Below are 16,836 nucleotides of genomic sequence, written 5' to 3'. Positions count from 1 at the left end.
TGGTACCTGGCCCAAAACTCACAACCTGGGCTAGGTGTAGTCTTTGAATGTCTGTAGACAGGAGTAGGTTCAGTGACTGAGTGACTTAGAGGGGGTTAGAGTCTCTGACTGGCTAGGAGTAGAGTTTCTGATTGGGTGGGCCAGAGTCATGTGATCACTCTGGAAGGAAGGAGCCAATCGTTGATAATAGGAGGAAGATAGGAAAACTAGCCGCTCACAGAACAACAGGCTCTGCCATGTTCCTGTAACAGGTCCAGGCACTATGTATCAACTCTGTCTGAGAGACAACATCACAGCCAGAGACAGACAATGGCCACATGGTGACACAGGTGCTAGGGCATGGGAAGGGTGCAGATACAGCTCAGTGATAGAGTGCTTACATAGCACGGATAAGGGCCTGGTTCAACATACACACACACACACACACACACACACACACACACACACAAGATAAAAAAATAAAGAAATGTGGTGTTTAAAAATAAGAATGGCAAAGGAGATTGCCCGGAACTAAAGTCCCTGGCTTGGGTAGTGCTTGAAAATGAACATCAGGGTTTAGGTGACAGATTTATTGGCTACCATTAAGCAAGAGGAAAATCACATTTTTTTCAAAACAAATGCTCAGCTTGAGCCAAGGGGGAATGTACTGTTTATAAATTCTCAAAGATGGTCCCAACACATAAGGATTTCTGGTACTGAAGTTCCTGCCTTCCTGTTTTCTAGCTAATTAGCAGTATTTGGGTCTAAGAACTGGTCCAGATAGGACCAGGAACTAGAATCCTTGACCTCTTAGCACTCCTGGGGGCTGTTGGGAGGCTTAGTGCACAGATGTTCACATCTGGAGGGAATCCTTAATTTTCAACTGCCTGCACTTTCTCCAGAATTCACAGTGCTTATGTAGTCGGGGGGGGGGGGCTTCCCACCCCCTCCCCAAACGTCAGGAGCAGCAATGCTTCAAGATCCTTTTCCTGTAACCACTCCCAAAGAAGAAGGTCTTCCTTCCCCTTGCTTCCCATTCATTTCATGATGTGGCTTAGCCATCAGTGCTGCTACAGCTGAATGAAACCAAACTATCTTCTGGTCCAGTAAAGATGGTTTCAGGCCCTGTGCCCTGAGATGTCCCCTGGAATGGAAAACCATTTCAAAAGACTTAAATCAAGACAGTAACTCCAAGGACAAATCTCTTGGAACATGAGGAAATAAGAGAGCTTCACAAGTTGAGCTGGCCACTCCCTGGCCCCACTGGGCACTGGGCAGAACAGCCAGGATCTACCGCTATGTCCCTGCCTGCTCCTTGGGCAGCGCCTTCATCCCCAAGGAAGCCAATGTGGGACTCTTCTGTGGCTGTCCACATCCAGATGAGCAGGAGTTCAGGCTCCAGCAACCCTGTGCCAAGAAATCATGGACCACTAGGCCAGAGCCAAACAGCATAGTTTTATGAAGGTCTAGAAAATCTGATTGTCCTTGAGAGCTGCTCAAAACAGAGGGGGTGAGATCTGCTCTCCCCACAAAGATGTGAGGGGTTGAGGCAGCAAGGTGAGTAGAGAATAAAACTCGAGATGAGGCAGGCCAGGCCAGTGGAGATGGCTGTATGGCCTTGGGGAGTCCCTGGACCTCTCTGAGCTTCAAATCCTCACCTAGAATATGTTAAGATTGCCTCCTCGCCCTGCGGGGTGGTCTGAAAGCAGAACATGACACTGGCTTACAACAAGTATTCTTCCTAGGGCTTCAGAGGAGAGACCAGGCAGTGGGAAGCCGAGAGGTGATATGGTTACGTGACAGGTAAGTCCATTGGTCCCAAAACGAAGACATCAGCCAAGGAGAAAAGGCCATTAGGGAAATAAATCTGGCCAGCCCGGAGCCTATCATAAGAAATTTCTTTTTTTTTTTTCTAATTGCACCTAATAGCTACCTTGGTGGCTGCAGGCATCTCCCTGCCATGATCCTCCACATCTCTCCCACCCTATGGGCCATGCTTCCAATTCTCTGGAGTAAAAATCCGAGCCCGGTTTTGTTCAAAGAGCTCTAACATTTTCTCCATGTTGTGGTTGGCCTCGATCACCTGGAAATGAAGCACACGTGTCACTGGCTGTGTGGACCTCCACATCGTCTTCCCTAGGTGGGCAGGAGAGGAGAGTTGCAGAAACCCAAGGGTGCAGGCAGAAAGGCAAGGAAGGCTGAAGTCAAACAGCCCCAGCTCTAAGGCAGCCTGCTCTGAACGAGGCTTTGCAGAGGGCTCAGGAATGCTGTTTCTCCTCTGGTCTTTTTTCACTAATGTGTATCCCTGGGGTCTTGGAGATGGAGCTCAGAGCCTCCCACATGCTAGGCCAATACTCTACCACTGAGGTATACCCCAGTCCCTCTCATCATTTTATAGTCTCTAATATTTTTCCTAATAAAGGGAAAGCTTTTAAATCCCCCGATATGTCCTTTACCAATAGTGTCATGTAACAGTTGAAAGAGTGTACATCCCAAGGCCATGTACAAAAAGTTCATGATCTTCCTGTTTTCCATGTAACAGCCTCAGAATCTGGGGCAGAGCAAACCAGAGCACAGGGGCTGAGCGGCAGGAAATGCTGCTGGGCTGATGCGTGTCCGCAAAAAGAAAGGAGGGTCATGGTGAAAAGCTAGCACCGGAACTGACAGGCAGCAGAAGGGTGGGCAAATACCCCTGCACACTTCAGCACCTCCCAAGGGCACCACCGTGCCACTGCCCTTCCTGCTGATGACCTTGAATCACCAACAAAGGTAAGCTGAGGAGGGAAGGTCACAGCAGAGGGACCACCGTCTGAAAGCTCCAAACGCAGATACAGAGGCTCTCCATCTGCAGCTGGTACCGGGTGACACAGTGTTAAAGCAGCAGGTGTCACAGCACTAGGACAAGTGGCCTTCCCTCGGGTGTGTCTTGAGTCACTCTGAGACTCAGCCACAGAAGAATGAGGACTAAGAGAGACGTCCTTTCCAGCTTTCCTCCCTCCCTCCTCTCACTGGACCATCCCCATCTACAGGGTGGTTGACATCCCTTTGCCCTCCTTGGGGATTCTCACTTACCAGGACAGGGGCCTCTACTGGGAAGACGCTTCCAGTGATGAGCCACTCCTCATACAGGTGGTGAATGGCTTCCAGGTACTCCTGCCAAGGAATGAAGGCTGTCAGGCTGTTGGAAGTTGTGGCAGCACATCATCAAGCTTTCCCTAGAACCAGGAGCCATGTTTGTCCACAGAACGTGGTCAAAATCATTAGACTCTTGACATGGTATATCTTAGTATAGGGTATATGACATCCCACTGAATGCTTGTCCAGCCTCTGAATACTCATGAGGTATTCAGTTCAAAATTCACTAAGCAACTGCCAAGTACCAGCTCATATACTGAGGACATAGAATAAGATCACACCTGTGAAAACTCAGGACTTAATGAGGGTTGAGGAGCAAAAACATAAACCAATACTATCATTATGCAGTCCTAAGCAAGCCCAAGACGCAGGGAAGCACAATGGAGGAGAAAAAGTCAGGGAAGGCTTCTTAGAGGAAGTGATATCTGAGCTGATCTTTAAAGACAGAGGAAACCACTGCACAAAAGCACTTCTGCAGAATTCCAGGATGTCACCTGTGTGCATGACCCATATCTAGTTTCTTATGGCCACAGCATGGACAGCAGGGGGCTGAGAGAGATGGTGCCACAGACCGCTGGGACTAGGTCCTATGGGGTCATGCTACAAGGACTTGCAGACAGCCGTGAGGCCTAGAGGGTCTTGAGCTGGAAGATCACATGGGTGTGATGTTGCTCTGGGATTACACCCATGCCAGAGGCTGGAGTTTGGAGTGAAGGAGGTGGAAGAACAAACCAAGCCTGTTACAACAGCCTCCGTTAGCCCTGACGGGAACCTTAAGACAGAACAACAGGCAAGGCTGCCCTGCTCTGGGCTCAGAGTACCAGCACTGAGCGTCATGCACGTGCAGCACGTGGCTAACTAAACACTACCTGCACCAGGGAGTGAGAGGCTCAGCTCTGCCCTCCCAGAACTCACTCTAGTAAGGATCCAGAGAATCCAGGTCCAGCAGTCCCCAGGGCCTGGCACTGCCAAGGCAGGCAGAAGAGGGAGGAAAGGGGACCTCTGAGATCCGTGGTACAGAAGCTTTGCACCAGACCATGGAATGCAGAACAAGGATCTGCCAACCACAGAGGGAGTGAAGAGTTTACCCTCCCCCAGCTCTTCCTGTGTCCACATCACGGGAGGGGAAGGAGAAGCTGGTGGGGCTAGAGGTGGTTCCCAGTTGTCTCTGACCTCTTACCAGGGGAATGATCTTCTCCTCTTCCCTACATCTCATCTTTAATCTCTGGTAACAGGTTTCAGGAGTGGTCCGGAGATAAACTGAGGTTTTCAAAAAAGAAAGCAAAACATGGCTTGAGTAAATCAAGGAAGGCACATGGGCTCAGGATGAAGAAGAGCCAACTCACTGAGCTGGAGCCTCAGCCCAGGGGTCTAGCTCTCAGATCCACTGGCCTCATCCCAAATTCCCATTCCCATCTGATATTTCAGCTCCACAGGGTCACTGTGAGAGTAAAAGCAATTCCACCCATGGGTGTGGCTGGAGCCTCAGTACCATGTCCAATTTCGGTTCTCCACCCCCTATCCCGCCCCCTACCCCGCCCACCATCACAACCCAGAAAACCCATGAATCCAAGCTTGGATGGAGTGGGACCAGGAGAGGGCCGCTAAGGGGACAGGCCAGAGACCTCCTGTGTGATTGGGCAGAAGCCCCTGCATTCTGTCTACCCATAGGGAAAAGATGGAATGCACAAGAGGATAGAATCAAGCTCCCCACCTCTGCAGGATGTCCCTGTAGGACAAGATCCTGACAAGCCTACAGCCTGGCCGGGTCCAGGAAAACTAACAGGCAGGGGGCACGGGTGACCATCTTACCAATCAGATCTACAGACACATTTATGTTCCTCATGATCCAGTCAAACCATTCAGACAGAACCACATAATCCACTTCCGGCATCTTCCCACTGCAGAGAAAATTAGAAGGGTTATAGTTCCCTTTGAGAAAGTTTCTGGGCTGTGCCAGTCTCCAAAAAGGAGCCACAGGAGGCCTTTTGTTGAAGGGCATCATCAAGTGCACCTGGCACCATGTTGGATGAGCAGTAAGCCGGGGCCCTGGGCATTTCTGATCTTCTCTGCAAGGGACAGTGTGTGACACAATGGGAGGGAGGGCCAGGGCACTAAGGGAAAATGCACCTGGAGTTTGAACTCCAGGCACAGAAAGGCCCTTGGAAGTTTGTCCCCTGAGAATGGAGATAGCATTCAAGTTGGGAACAGCAAATCAATTTCCCTCCTAGAAATTTCTTTTGTGGTAAGAATCATGGGTGCTTGCTGGAGTACAATTAAAGATAATGAGAAACAAAATCTTGGTCTATCTATATACCAGAAAACCATGCAGCAACTGGAAGCATACTGTGAGCAATACTTAATAACACAGGAAATGCTTCGAATCCAATGCTCAGTGAACACAGCAGGACATAATACTGTGTACACAGTATGACCCTGGCCAGAGTTTCAAAAATATTCATCCACATGATTTGAAACAGCTAGAAAAACAAATGCCAGAGCATTAACAGAGCTTTTCTCTGAGCTCAAGAACTATAGGACACCTTACTTTTTTTTGCTTTGTATCTTTTTGTATTTTCTAAGTTTTAACCACACGTTAGTTCTCAAATCAAGAGTGGGCAGGGAGGGGCATTGTTATGTGTCTCAAATGTTAGCTTAGAAAGCAAGGGGACAGGGTGAGCCAAGAGTGAGAGGAGTCAAGTGACTGCTCTGGCGTCCTGGGCATCCTCTGCCCTGAAAGGACATGGATGGAGGGAAAGGCAGGGATGGCAGCAGCCAAAGGGCACAGGCTCAGAAGCAGTAGGAGCCAGCATGGGGCCCGGAGAGGAAACCTCCCTGTGGGGAATCCTTTTGGCTCTGGCTGCGGCCAGGCTGGACATGAAGAAAGCAAACAAGCCAGAGCTTCTGAAAGGCAGGGAAAGTGACTGGTCCATGCCTCAGTGTGGACCAACTCCAGCCCCACTGGAAGGGATGGAGATGGGAGGAGGTGAGGTGAAAAGGTATGAGGAAGTTGTTCCAGGAGACTAAGGACACAAGCTTTCCAATGGGACCCAAATACAAGGCCTGGTACAGACTGGAGGACAGTCTCTGTTGACCCTGGGGCCATCAGATACTCTCTGCAGGGCTGAGCTGAGCTTAATGAGACAGCAGGAAGTATGATACCCACTGACCTGGTTACGAGTGGAGGAAGTGAAGAATATGCAGAGGAGGGAGGAGTGGGAAGAAAGCTACGAAATTGCAAAAGGGACTCCAACACAGTGACATGCAGGTACCACCATTAAGGCAAGGACCTGAGGCTGCCTCCTTGCCCACCTGTCTTCTCAGTAACCCATTTCTTCTTCAGGACATGTCCTTGCTGCCAGAAACCTGGCCCCAACTCAAGCTTTGGGAAGTGCAGGGCATCTCCTTGCCCTATGAGCCCAAACTGAACCAATGAAGGGGGGACACAGTCTGAAGAGCGAGGGACAAATAGCCAGCATGACACCTGCTCTTTCCTGCCAGCAAGGCAAAGCATGACATGACAATTACACTCTCACCATCAAGGAATCGTACGGAGGACAGGAACAAGATATGGAACAGGAAAATACAGAGGCACCAAAATCAACCTAGTCCATTCACCTGAGAGTGTGTAACGTTTAAGAAATGAAGCTACAGGCCACGCATGGTGGTTCAGGCCTGTGATCCAGAGTTAGACAGAAGGCTGGGGAAAAGGATGACTGCAAAGGTAGGCTTGGATATTTAAAGAATGACATCCTGGACTGTTGATAGCATAGCCTGTGGAAAAGGTCAGTCTTAGCTGGACCATCTAGGACCCACGAGCTCCCCCACCTACCGCTTGGGAGGAGTTGATGATGTCTAATCGAGTCTCTGGAAGTTGCTGACACATTAACCCAGTATTCCAGGATGACCACCCCCGTGACAACAAACCCCAATAAAAGCTTGAGGTCATGGGACCCCCCCCCCAGTACAGTGCTTCCTCCTTAGCATGCTACCAACCCACCTGGAGGGAGCATTTTGGCTTTTTTTTAAACTCTACTTTGCCTTCATAAACCTGTGTACGCCTCCTCTGGGTACCTCTCTGAATTCTTTCTGAAATGAGATCAAGGACTTTCTAGCCACAAAACCCAGGGACCTGGATCCAGTTACATCAAGATCACTACTTCCAGACTGGCCTGCACTACGTAGTAAGATTTTGTTGTTCCCTCCTCACCCCCTCCCACTCCCAAAAAAAGAGAGAAGCAAGAAAAAAAATCTCCAAGTCAAACACTAGCTATTCTGTATAAATTTCTTCTTTGTGAGGCCAGGTTTAGTTCCAACTTAGGAGGAAAACTGTGGGTAGAGAAAGTTAGGCCCCATGTTATTTGGGCAGACCCTCTGTGGCCCAAACCCCTAGAGTCTGTGAACAGAAAGCTGCAATCTCAGACCAGTGATGCAGGCCTTGGTGGGGAACAGAGCAGGGGAGGGGCCACAAGTTCAGGGCCTGCTGGAGAGGTGGGAGGACTCACTCATTGTCCCCACATGCCAGGTGAGTCAGCCACTGACCCGTCAGCTGGGCCCCACTCCGTTCTTTTATTTCTGTTCTGAGGAAAGGAGATCCAGGCAGCAATCTTGTAAAACATCTGCATTCAATTTTTCAGCCCACGGGGTTGGCTGTACAATGGCCTGCATGGCCTCTTGAAGCTCATTCACCACCATCAGCTTTTCATTGCCTGGGGCCCACACCTCACAAGTTCCCATCTTTCGGGACACCCTGTACCCAGAATCTTCCTCTTCAGCAATTAACACAACCCTTTCAGACTCCCAAGGACATAATTGCCTCTTTCTGCCTTCCTTAACCCAGCTGAGAAATGGGGGCAAGGTTAAAAAACTTGGGGCTCTTTCTCTCCCTAGGTGACTTCCTCACATGTTCAAGTTCCCCAAAGCAAGGATTCCCTTAGGGAAATTTTACTTCTTATTGAGACACAGAATTCCAGGCTACTGTGAGTACTATTGGGCTTTTCTGGCTATCCAAGCCTGAAACTGCAGACAGCAAGCTGTGTCTGCCATGACCCCTTCTTCCAGGCCCCAACAGGTCCCTATCCAAAGCTGGTAGGACTCCTGAGAAAAAGCCCAAGTGCAGCCCTGAAGGGAGACAGAAACTCACTACCCTGCCTATGAGAGAGACATCACAGCCCACTGGGAAACTTCCCTTGTATTTCCTAGAAACATAAGCTCTGGGGCAGGAGAGAACTGGTACCTCACACATGCCACAGCCTGGCTGAGCTCTTGTACTCGTTCCAGGTATGGGCAAATGATCCAGCCAAACTCAGACCCAAAAGAGCCATAAGGGGCCCAGCTTGACATGAGCACAGCCATCTTAATCATATCTATTTTGTCTACCATGAACTACTAGCAACCCCAGGCTTGTTTCTGGTCCCAAAAGGATCGCAAGCAAGAAGGAGGAAGATGAGCTGCCCTGGGCAGCGTTAGCCAAATAAGGAGGAAGATGAGCTACCCTGGGCAGCGTTAGCCAAATCCATCCTAGCTCAGCCCCCGCCCCAGCCATCCCACTAGCCTTGCCAACATTAGGAAGCTGCCTGGTCAACCACCCTCACTGACCCGTGATTACGTGTTACATAGCATTGCTATGGCAACTCATAACTGACTCAACAGTCAGTACCCATATTTGAATGAATGAATGAATGAGTTGCAATATCATTTCAAAACTCAGTCCTTTGGGCTGGGAGACACGGGTCAAGGAGCCTCATAGCCCTTATCTAATATATAGAATATATATTCATCTATATATATATATATATATATATCCAGGTACCAGTGGCTCATACCTGTAATCCTAGCTACTCAGGAGGCTGAGATTTGACATTCAAAGCCAGCCCATGAAGAAAGTTTTATCTCCAATTAGCCATCAGAAAATGGAAGTGATGTTGTAGCTCAAAGTGGTAAAGTACTAGCCTTGAGCAACAGAGCTTAGGGACAGTACCCAGGCACCGAGTTCAAGCCCCACAAGTGACAAAAACAAAGAGTGGTTCAATAAATTATCAACCATGCAAACTATGGTACCTTCTATACAGGTTCTCTACAAAAATGTATCTTGCACTGTGAATCGACCTCTCCATCAACCGAACAGGTGACATCTAGAGGAAAACAAAAAGGTGGTCTAGTAACTCAAGAAGAAGAGGAGTCAGGACACCCTGAAAACCATGTCCGGTCCTATCCAGCATGTTCCCATATTTTCTGAATACAGAGAGATCAGGAGCCATAGGAAACAGGAGCAGGACCCAAGGAAGAGCAGAGACTGTCCGGAGGCTCTGCTGTGCTCTGCCCTCCACCCTGACCTGTCCTCACCCTGAACTGAGAGGACAGCACAGGAACACACAAGGTTGACGGGTGCCAGCAACTTCCTTTTCTAGGCTCAGCTGGAATGTGGGAAGCCTAGAAACTGCCACATGCTATCCACTGGAGACTCTGGGTAGAGATGGCCCTGAACAGAGTAAATGTGCTTACAAGGATATTGCCTGACCTGGCTGGGGTCAGGGTGGCCTTCTGGGGGACTCTGTGAAAACCAGAAGGACCAGGCCCAGTGGGAAGATGACTGAATGTCACCTTTCTCTGCCAGCTGCTCAGGTCTTCCACAGACTGTTTCCTTGTCTAATGTCCCTTGGGAAAGAAGGAGCGGGCCATATCCTCCACACCCAGTGGAAAGTACTGCTCTATGGCTCTGGAGCTCTTTTGACCATCTTTTCCTGACTCCCAATTCAGCCACCTCCCTCCTGCTTCTTCTTTCCTACTCAACCCACTTCCCTCTCCATCTTCTTAGCAAAAGATTTCCACCCAAGACCTACCGTACTCTGATAACACTAGATACAGTTTAGGTTTGCAATTGATTGTCCACTGGGGAAATATGGAGCCAGTCAAGGGGAAATGGGATAATTGCAGATATTCTGACTGGTACCAATTATAAGGAAATATGGGTGGAGTGAATTCACCAGACTCTACTTACACCTTCTGATTTTAAAAGCTACTGATCTGGGTCAATAGACAGATAGGAGAGCTATAGGTAGGTGCTCACACACACTTGAATCAAACTGCTCAGCCCAATGGTTGTGCTAGCATTAACAGACTGTATGAGTGTGTGCCGGCTGACACTGGCCAGATCTTATCAAGTCATGTGGTTGTCTTAAATACTTGTCCCTCTGACAAGAGGCTCTCTGACTGATATCTTAGATGTGCTTATAGCTTTTATCTACAGGAACCAATTGGAACCTTTCCAGCCAGACACAGTATATTCCCAGTGGGTTGTTTCCATCCACAGTGTCCACATCTCTCTACACTAGTACCACAGGGAGCCAGAACCAGCCACATGGCTCAAGCTGAGCCAGTCTGGTGCCTTCCCCCATGAATCTGAATTTAAAGCCAGAGCTGGTGAATGTTAGATCAGCAGTTCTGGAACATGGAGATCCCTGACAGCTGGATAGAGCACAGAGGCCAGGCCAACTTGCCACAAATTCTGACTCAGTAGATGAGGCAGCAGGGGGCTGGAGGGAGGAGGTTGTACATTTCCAACAAGTTCTCAGGTCCTGAAGATGTGAGTTCAGGGTGACCCCTGGCTAGCTGAGGTGGGTGGGGGGATGCCGGATGCTGGTCCTCAGGGAACTTGCCACCAGCACAGAATGCCTAGCTGCTCTTCCAGTAGGACTTCCCTCCCTGGCATTCATTTCCTTAACTTGAAAGAAACCTCACTTGGGGACACAAAAATGGGACACTCAATACCTGGGGGCGAGTGTGCTGGTCCAGCATGGTGAGCTGCACGTATGTCTGCAGAGTGAGGCCCCATCGGTGGGCATCGCCGTACATCAGACTCTGCAGAGAGGAGAACATGTCAAATGTCACCTCTTCCAAGCAGAAGCCCAAGCTCCCTCATTCTATTCCCCTCAAATACAAAACACTTCCTACCCCACAGTCACTTACTAATCATCTTATTTTTTTTGTCATTTTCCTTTTTTTTGGGGGGGGGTGTTGTTGTTGTCTATTTTCACTTGATGCAAACCCAGGGCACTTCTGTGCTCTGCCGTGAAAACTACAAACTCTCCTGACTATGGGTGAAAGGTCAGGAGTTCGTGGCTCCAGGAAGCGCTCCCTGAATCAGAGACCCAATCAGTGATGAACCACCACGTCTCATTACAGTGTGCATCCTGCTCATCTGTCCAGCACAGAAACGAGGGGCAAACACTCAATTCGGCTGTATGTATTTTATTATAACACTCTCAATGGAAACACTACTTGACCAAGAATACTTGGCCTCACCAGACTTCTGTCACCTTTAATCCCTGACCTTACAACTCCAGCTGTCATCCCTCATCACAAGTGCGCTCCCCTCCTGCTTCCTGGGGGAAGCTTTCTTTGTTACAGTCAGAGGTGATTAGAATTCTGTCTGTTCACACACACACACACACACACACACACACACACACACACACACACACAAAGTCAAATCCAGTTCACATCTCTGAGGGGTTATTTAAAGATTCAGAGCTTTAGCCTTACTTATGTAACACCTTCCACCTGCTTCAACTGTCATTCCCATCCCGCCCACCAAATTCTACATCCAATCGTCTCCTGCCTCCCCATGCTGGAAACTGAGGGAGAGGAGATCAGGGACTGTGAACTGCTCATTGTCTGGGCACCCACACAGTGCCTGCATGTAGAAGACAGGCTGAATAAATGGACAAATGAGTGAATGAACAAGCACTTAGCAAAGACTAGACAAGGGTGAACAAAACAGACCCAGGTCCTGTCCACATTGGAATTCAGAGCCTAATGAGCTCGACTGTGTTGCTAAAAATGAAGGGGCAGCATAGCAGCATAAATTTCCACATTCCAGGTTCAAACCTCCATCTGTCATGTATCAGCTATGTGACAGTGGGCAGTGTGTGTGTGTGTGTGTGTGTGTGTGTGTGTGTGTGTGCGCGCGCCTGCTCACAGCACTCACACCAGTCCTGGAGGCTTAAACTCAGGGCCTGGGCACTGTCCTAAGCTTCTTTTGCTTAAGGCTAGCACTCTACCACCTGAGTCACAGCTCCATTTCTGGCTTTTTTTGGTAGTGCCCAGGCTGGCTTCAAACCATGATCTTCACATCTCAGCCTCCAGTACAGCTAGGATTACAGGCATGAGCCAGCTGACCTTGGGCAATTTAAGCTGTAGTTTCCGCTATTTGAAAATTAACATTAATTGCCCCTGTGTGGTAAGATGCAAACCTAGAACCCGCATCTCCTTCTTAAGCTCTCTTTGGCGGGACACACATTACCTTCTATCTATGTCTCTTTATTGGCAGTACTGGGATTTGAACTAAGAGCCTTGAGCTTACTAGGTAGGTATTTTACCACTTGAACCATATCCTGAGGTTTTTATTGTTGTTGTTGTTGTTGCTGTTTAAAGGCCAGGACTCTAACTTGGTCTCTGGCACTTTCATCCCCTGGCTGATGCTCTGTCACTTAAGCCATGCCTCCAATCTTTTCCTTTTTAAATACAAATAGGATCTTGTGTTATTTGTGCAGGCGAGTATCAGACCATGATCCTTCTATGTCTGCCTCCCACATGGTTAGGATTAGAGGCAGGCATCACCGTGCTTAGCCTACCTGGCTCTCTCAAGCAATTAAAGCAGAGTACTCTGAATGGAGCGTCAAGGGTCACGTGCACACTATGGACTCTACTTTCTAAATGCATCATGGGAAAGAAGGCAAGTAGCCCCAGGGTGGGCAGAGGCGGCAGTAGCCCCTGTGTATTGCTAAACACACATCCAGAGCATGCATTCGCAGGAGGCTGGCTACTTACACCCAAAGACAGTTTAGGTTCCGATAGCCACTTGAGATAGTTTGAGACAGACAAGAGGAGGCACTTTCACTCTGTGTGCACACACAGGCTTCAGATCCTTGCTTTCAGAACACTACCATGTCACCATTTTCTGCTTGTCCTTCCTGTTATCTAATTCCGTATTCTCAGCTAACAGGGAAGACAATGCCCAGACAGGCTCGGCTCGGGTTCCAGTGAAACCATTCCTAAGCATTGAAGGCTTTGGGCAGAAAATAAACCACTCACCAGAGGATTATGGCCACGGACATTTCTCCACTTGAGCACAGGCTCCATTAACACCTGGAAAGAAAGAAAACAGGACAGAGCTACTGAGAGCTGCATAGCTCTAAACTCTGTGTGTGTGTGTGTGTGTGTGTGTGTGTGTGTATGTGTGTGTGTGTGTGTGTGTGTGTGTGTGAAGATTCAGGTGCTTGAGCCTGTCAGTCAAGCAACCCCCTCTGGGAGGCCACAGCTCCATGTAGATGCACAACCTCCAGAAATAATCTGAAGACCACTGAACCTTGGCCACATCTAAATGCTCAGTGTCTGCCCAAAGCCAGTGAAGGTTTCCACACAATGGAATTTAACAGAGGCCTCTGGAGCCAAGCACCTGAACTAGGTTCTGGCCCCAGAACATGCTAGCTATGTCTTACCCAGGGACCTCTATGGAACAGAGCCCACAATATGACTGCCGAGATAGATACATGTGAGAGAAATAGAGAAATTTACTTATGTGATTATGATTACAGAGGCTGGGTACTATGTCCCATGACAGGTCATCTGAGAATGCTGGAAGCACGGCTCATTCCATATCCACATCTGAAAGCTAGGGAAGCAATTCGGTCTCCAGCTAATGGCCCAGGAACCCAGAAGCCTCCAACATCCCAAGGCCAGAGAGTCTAGAGTTCTGACCTCTAAGCAGAGGAGAAAGAGCACTAATGCCAAGACAGGGAGGATTTATCTTCTCTTTGTTCTATCCAGGGCTCTGGCATCATCTCAAACTCCATACCTCAATGTCTGTCGTATTGGAAAAGAACTCCAGGCATGTTGTCTTTCCACTTGCAATATTGCCCTCGACACAAATCTAGCAAGATACAAATACACATTAGAACTGCAAGTGAAGCCCTGGGAATAAGGAACAAGGAAGGGCTCAAGTGAACAGCAGACTCAGTCCAAGACTTGGCCAGGTTAATCAAACTCCCCTCCTTAGGAAACTTTTGCTCGTGCCGCCTGCAGTCAACCTTCACCCCCTCCCCAGTTAATGCAGGTACTGATTTCCAGTTCCCTTAAGAAACTGAACCTCTGGAATGATGATGACCAAAATATGGCCTGAGTTCTATCTAGCTAGAGCATCCTTGTATCCAAGTCCAATGTGAACCTCCTCTAACCTTGATACAGGAGAGAGAATAATTAAGGAAATACACTCATGTGTTTATAGAGATTGAGAACTGGATCCCATGACAGGTCATCTGAAACTGAGAGACCTGAGGATGCTGAAAACATGGCTCAGTCCAGGTCTAAACTGAAAAACCAGAGCAGTGACAGTGCCTCCTGTGGAAGGCCCAAGAACCCAGAGGGTCTAAAAGCCAGCATCTCAAAACACTTCACAATGAACTCACATCTGGGGACCCTCGTGGGCTCTCTCTGATCCCCCTCCCTATATATCAGCCTCAACACTGCACAGGAAGTGGTAGTCCCTCCCCCCCCCAAAAATATGGGCTGCCCCACCCAATGAAAGCAACATTCCCTACACAGGGCAAGAATTCTCCCCTAGTCACCCCATCCAGCTTTGGCAGTATCCCTCTAAAGGACAGGAATACACATCTGTGGACACACTGGAGAGGAGGTCTGAAGCTCAGGGATGGTAACTGATTTGCATAACCCTGGCAATCCCCTTGCATTTTTTTCTTTCTTTTTTTTTTTTTACTATGAAGGAATACCCATTCACTTCCCGCCTCACAACTAAATAAAATAAAAATCATCCTACAGCGGAACTTACCACTGACTTTTTCTCTTTTTCATTTGCTCTATCTACAAAAAAAAAAAAAGAAAGAAATCGTTGGTTTTTTTTTTAAAACTGTTTTAAGTAACTCATTCTTCTCTACCCTAATTTGCTAAACTTAAATTGTCACCTTAAACAATAATAGTTATAAATCACTTCCAGACGTAAAGGTGTTTTCTATTCCTGGGACCCCCCGCGGGGGGCTGGGGGTGGAGCAGGCGAGCTTGCTAGTAACACTGGTGTGACTCGGTGTAGCTGGGCCTGGGTGCTGTGCACACATCGCTGGGATGCTCCAACTCTTCTACTGGGCATATTAAAACTTTCCGGTTCCCCATGCTTTTCTGGCTTGGATAGGGGGCAGCCAGGACCTACGGTCAGAGATTGGGGTGGGCACCAGTGGCGTGGGTTATCCATTAGGCCAGGGCTGCTATGCCTCTCCATCCACCGGGAAGGCAGTTTGGGCACCGCTCAGCAGCCTGAGAACAGCGCAGGCCACGACGGGGCCACTCACATTTCTGCAAGGGAGGGTCCCATGCCACCCGCCTGGGGTGGAGACGCAGCCCCCGCCTCCACTGAGACCCAAGCCTGAGCTGCATAGGGAGGAAAGCGTTCCGGACCCCGCCGCCCCACCCGATGGCTGCGGGTTCGAGACCAGGCGTCGGCCCGAGAGGCTCCCGGGCCCTCTAGATCCAGGGGTTGGGGCGTAAGGACGCGGCGCGACGCCAGCGAGCAGGGAGCGAGGCACGAGTTACCCGGAAGCCAAGCGCGGCGCCGAGGCCCGGAGCCCGCGGCCGGGCCCCCGGGGGTCCCCGGCCGGCCCCCCCGCAGCGCCCCCGCGGCCCAGCCCCGCAGCGACCGCAGCAGCATCGCCAGGCGGCCGGACCCAGCGCCCGCTTCCTTCCGGTGCCCGGGGGCGGAGCCCCGGCCCGCTCCCCGCCCCTCCCCAGCTGGCCGCCCCGCCTTAAAGGGACCGGCGCTGCTTTCCGAACCCCGGGCGGGGACGCAAGGGATCCCGGGCTGGGCGCTGCGCCTCCCGCAGCTGGCAGGACGCACCTAGGATTTGAGAAGATCTGGAAGATGGGTGGCTTACTAATTTCAGGGACTGATGGGTGAATCTCTGCGGGTCATTGAATTGAACGCAGGCCCCCTTTCCTCTCAACCACCCTGAGAGGGGCTGTCTTCACTCCGGTCCTGGGAAAGTCATTCTTGAATTCAGGACCTGGGCACCTGGGCGCTGTCCCTGAGCTTCTTCGCAATAGGCTAAGGTTCAACCCCTGGAGCCACAGCTCCACTTCCAGTTTTCTGGTGGTTCATTGGAAATAAGAGTCTCAGGGACTTTGGTGGCCCGGCTGGCTTTGAACCTCAATCCTCAGATCTCAGCCCCCTGAGTAGCTAGGATTACATAGCCACTGGCACCCGCCAGGGCACAGACCACAGACTCGGAACCAAATTGAACGATGAGGTAATTTATTGACAGAAGAACAAAAAAGGAAATGTACGAGATAGCAAATTATAAATGGCCAGGACTACTCCCAGATATTAGGAACCCAGAAGCAGCCCGGAGCAACTACAAGCTAGGGCTTTTACAAACTTGTGTGTCTGGAGGGGGGGGGGGGGGGAGGTAATGCAATAATAGAATTTTCTTAGCTTCCCAACACGATGCAAACCAAGCTGAATACAGAAGCAATATATCAGGTTATCAGCAAAAATTATAGGTTTTAAATTCATTTCTCAGAATCAGCTGCCCACAAGCTACACTTCCTGTACTTGGTTTTGTTATTATTGTTGTTTGTTTTTTGTTGTTGTTGTTTTTAAGGGTTCTTACAAGTTTACTTTAGCAGTTGCTAACATGGCTTCCCAACTCCATCAGG

General features: G+C 49.5%; 1 protein-coding gene across 1 annotated transcript; it reads right to left on the bottom strand.

Annotated features, from left to right (window-relative positions):
- Positions 1–554: 554 nt before the first annotated feature.
- On the bottom strand, positions 555–15,867 carry Tk2 (thymidine kinase 2). The gene is made up of 10 exons (XM_090357528.1): positions 15,718–15,867; positions 14,963–14,994; positions 13,973–14,047; positions 13,210–13,263; positions 10,885–10,974; positions 9,175–9,248; positions 4,927–5,015; positions 4,295–4,374; positions 3,052–3,132; positions 555–2,062 (listed from the first exon to the last, which is right to left on the bottom strand). Exons 1-10 carry the CDS (start codon positions 15,830–15,832, stop codon positions 1,964–1,966), a joined length of 789 nt encoding a protein of 262 aa, XP_090213654.1. The 5' UTR covers positions 15,833–15,867; the 3' UTR covers positions 555–1,963.
- Between the last annotated feature and the right edge of the window lie 969 nt (positions 15,868–16,836).

The sequence above is a fragment of the Megascapheus bottae genome, chromosome 24 (genome assembly GCF_031878675.1).
Source record: "Megascapheus bottae isolate mThoBot1 chromosome 24, mThoBot2.hap1, whole genome shotgun sequence".
Classification (NCBI taxonomy): Eukaryota; Metazoa; Chordata; class Mammalia; order Rodentia; family Geomyidae; genus Megascapheus; species Megascapheus bottae.
Note: the sequence above shows the minus strand (reverse complement) of the source record. Positions and strands in the feature narration are given on the sequence as shown.

What these genes read in the sequence shown, in the direction of transcription:
- Tk2 (XM_090357528.1), bottom strand. Translation starts at nt 15,832, where the DNA reads ATGCTGCTGCGGTCGCTGCGGGGCTGGGCCGCGGGGGCGCTGCGGGGG. An exon ending in CCAATACGACAGACATTGAG is followed by an intron (nt 13,264 to 13,972) that starts GTATGGAGTTTG and finishes CTTTCTTTCCAG; the next exon opens with GTGTTAATGGAGCCTGTGCT. An exon ending in ACCAGCACACTCGCCCCCAG is followed by an intron (nt 9,249 to 10,884) that starts GTATTGAGTGTC and finishes GTTTTCCTCTAG; the next exon opens with ATGTCACCTGTTCGGTTGAT.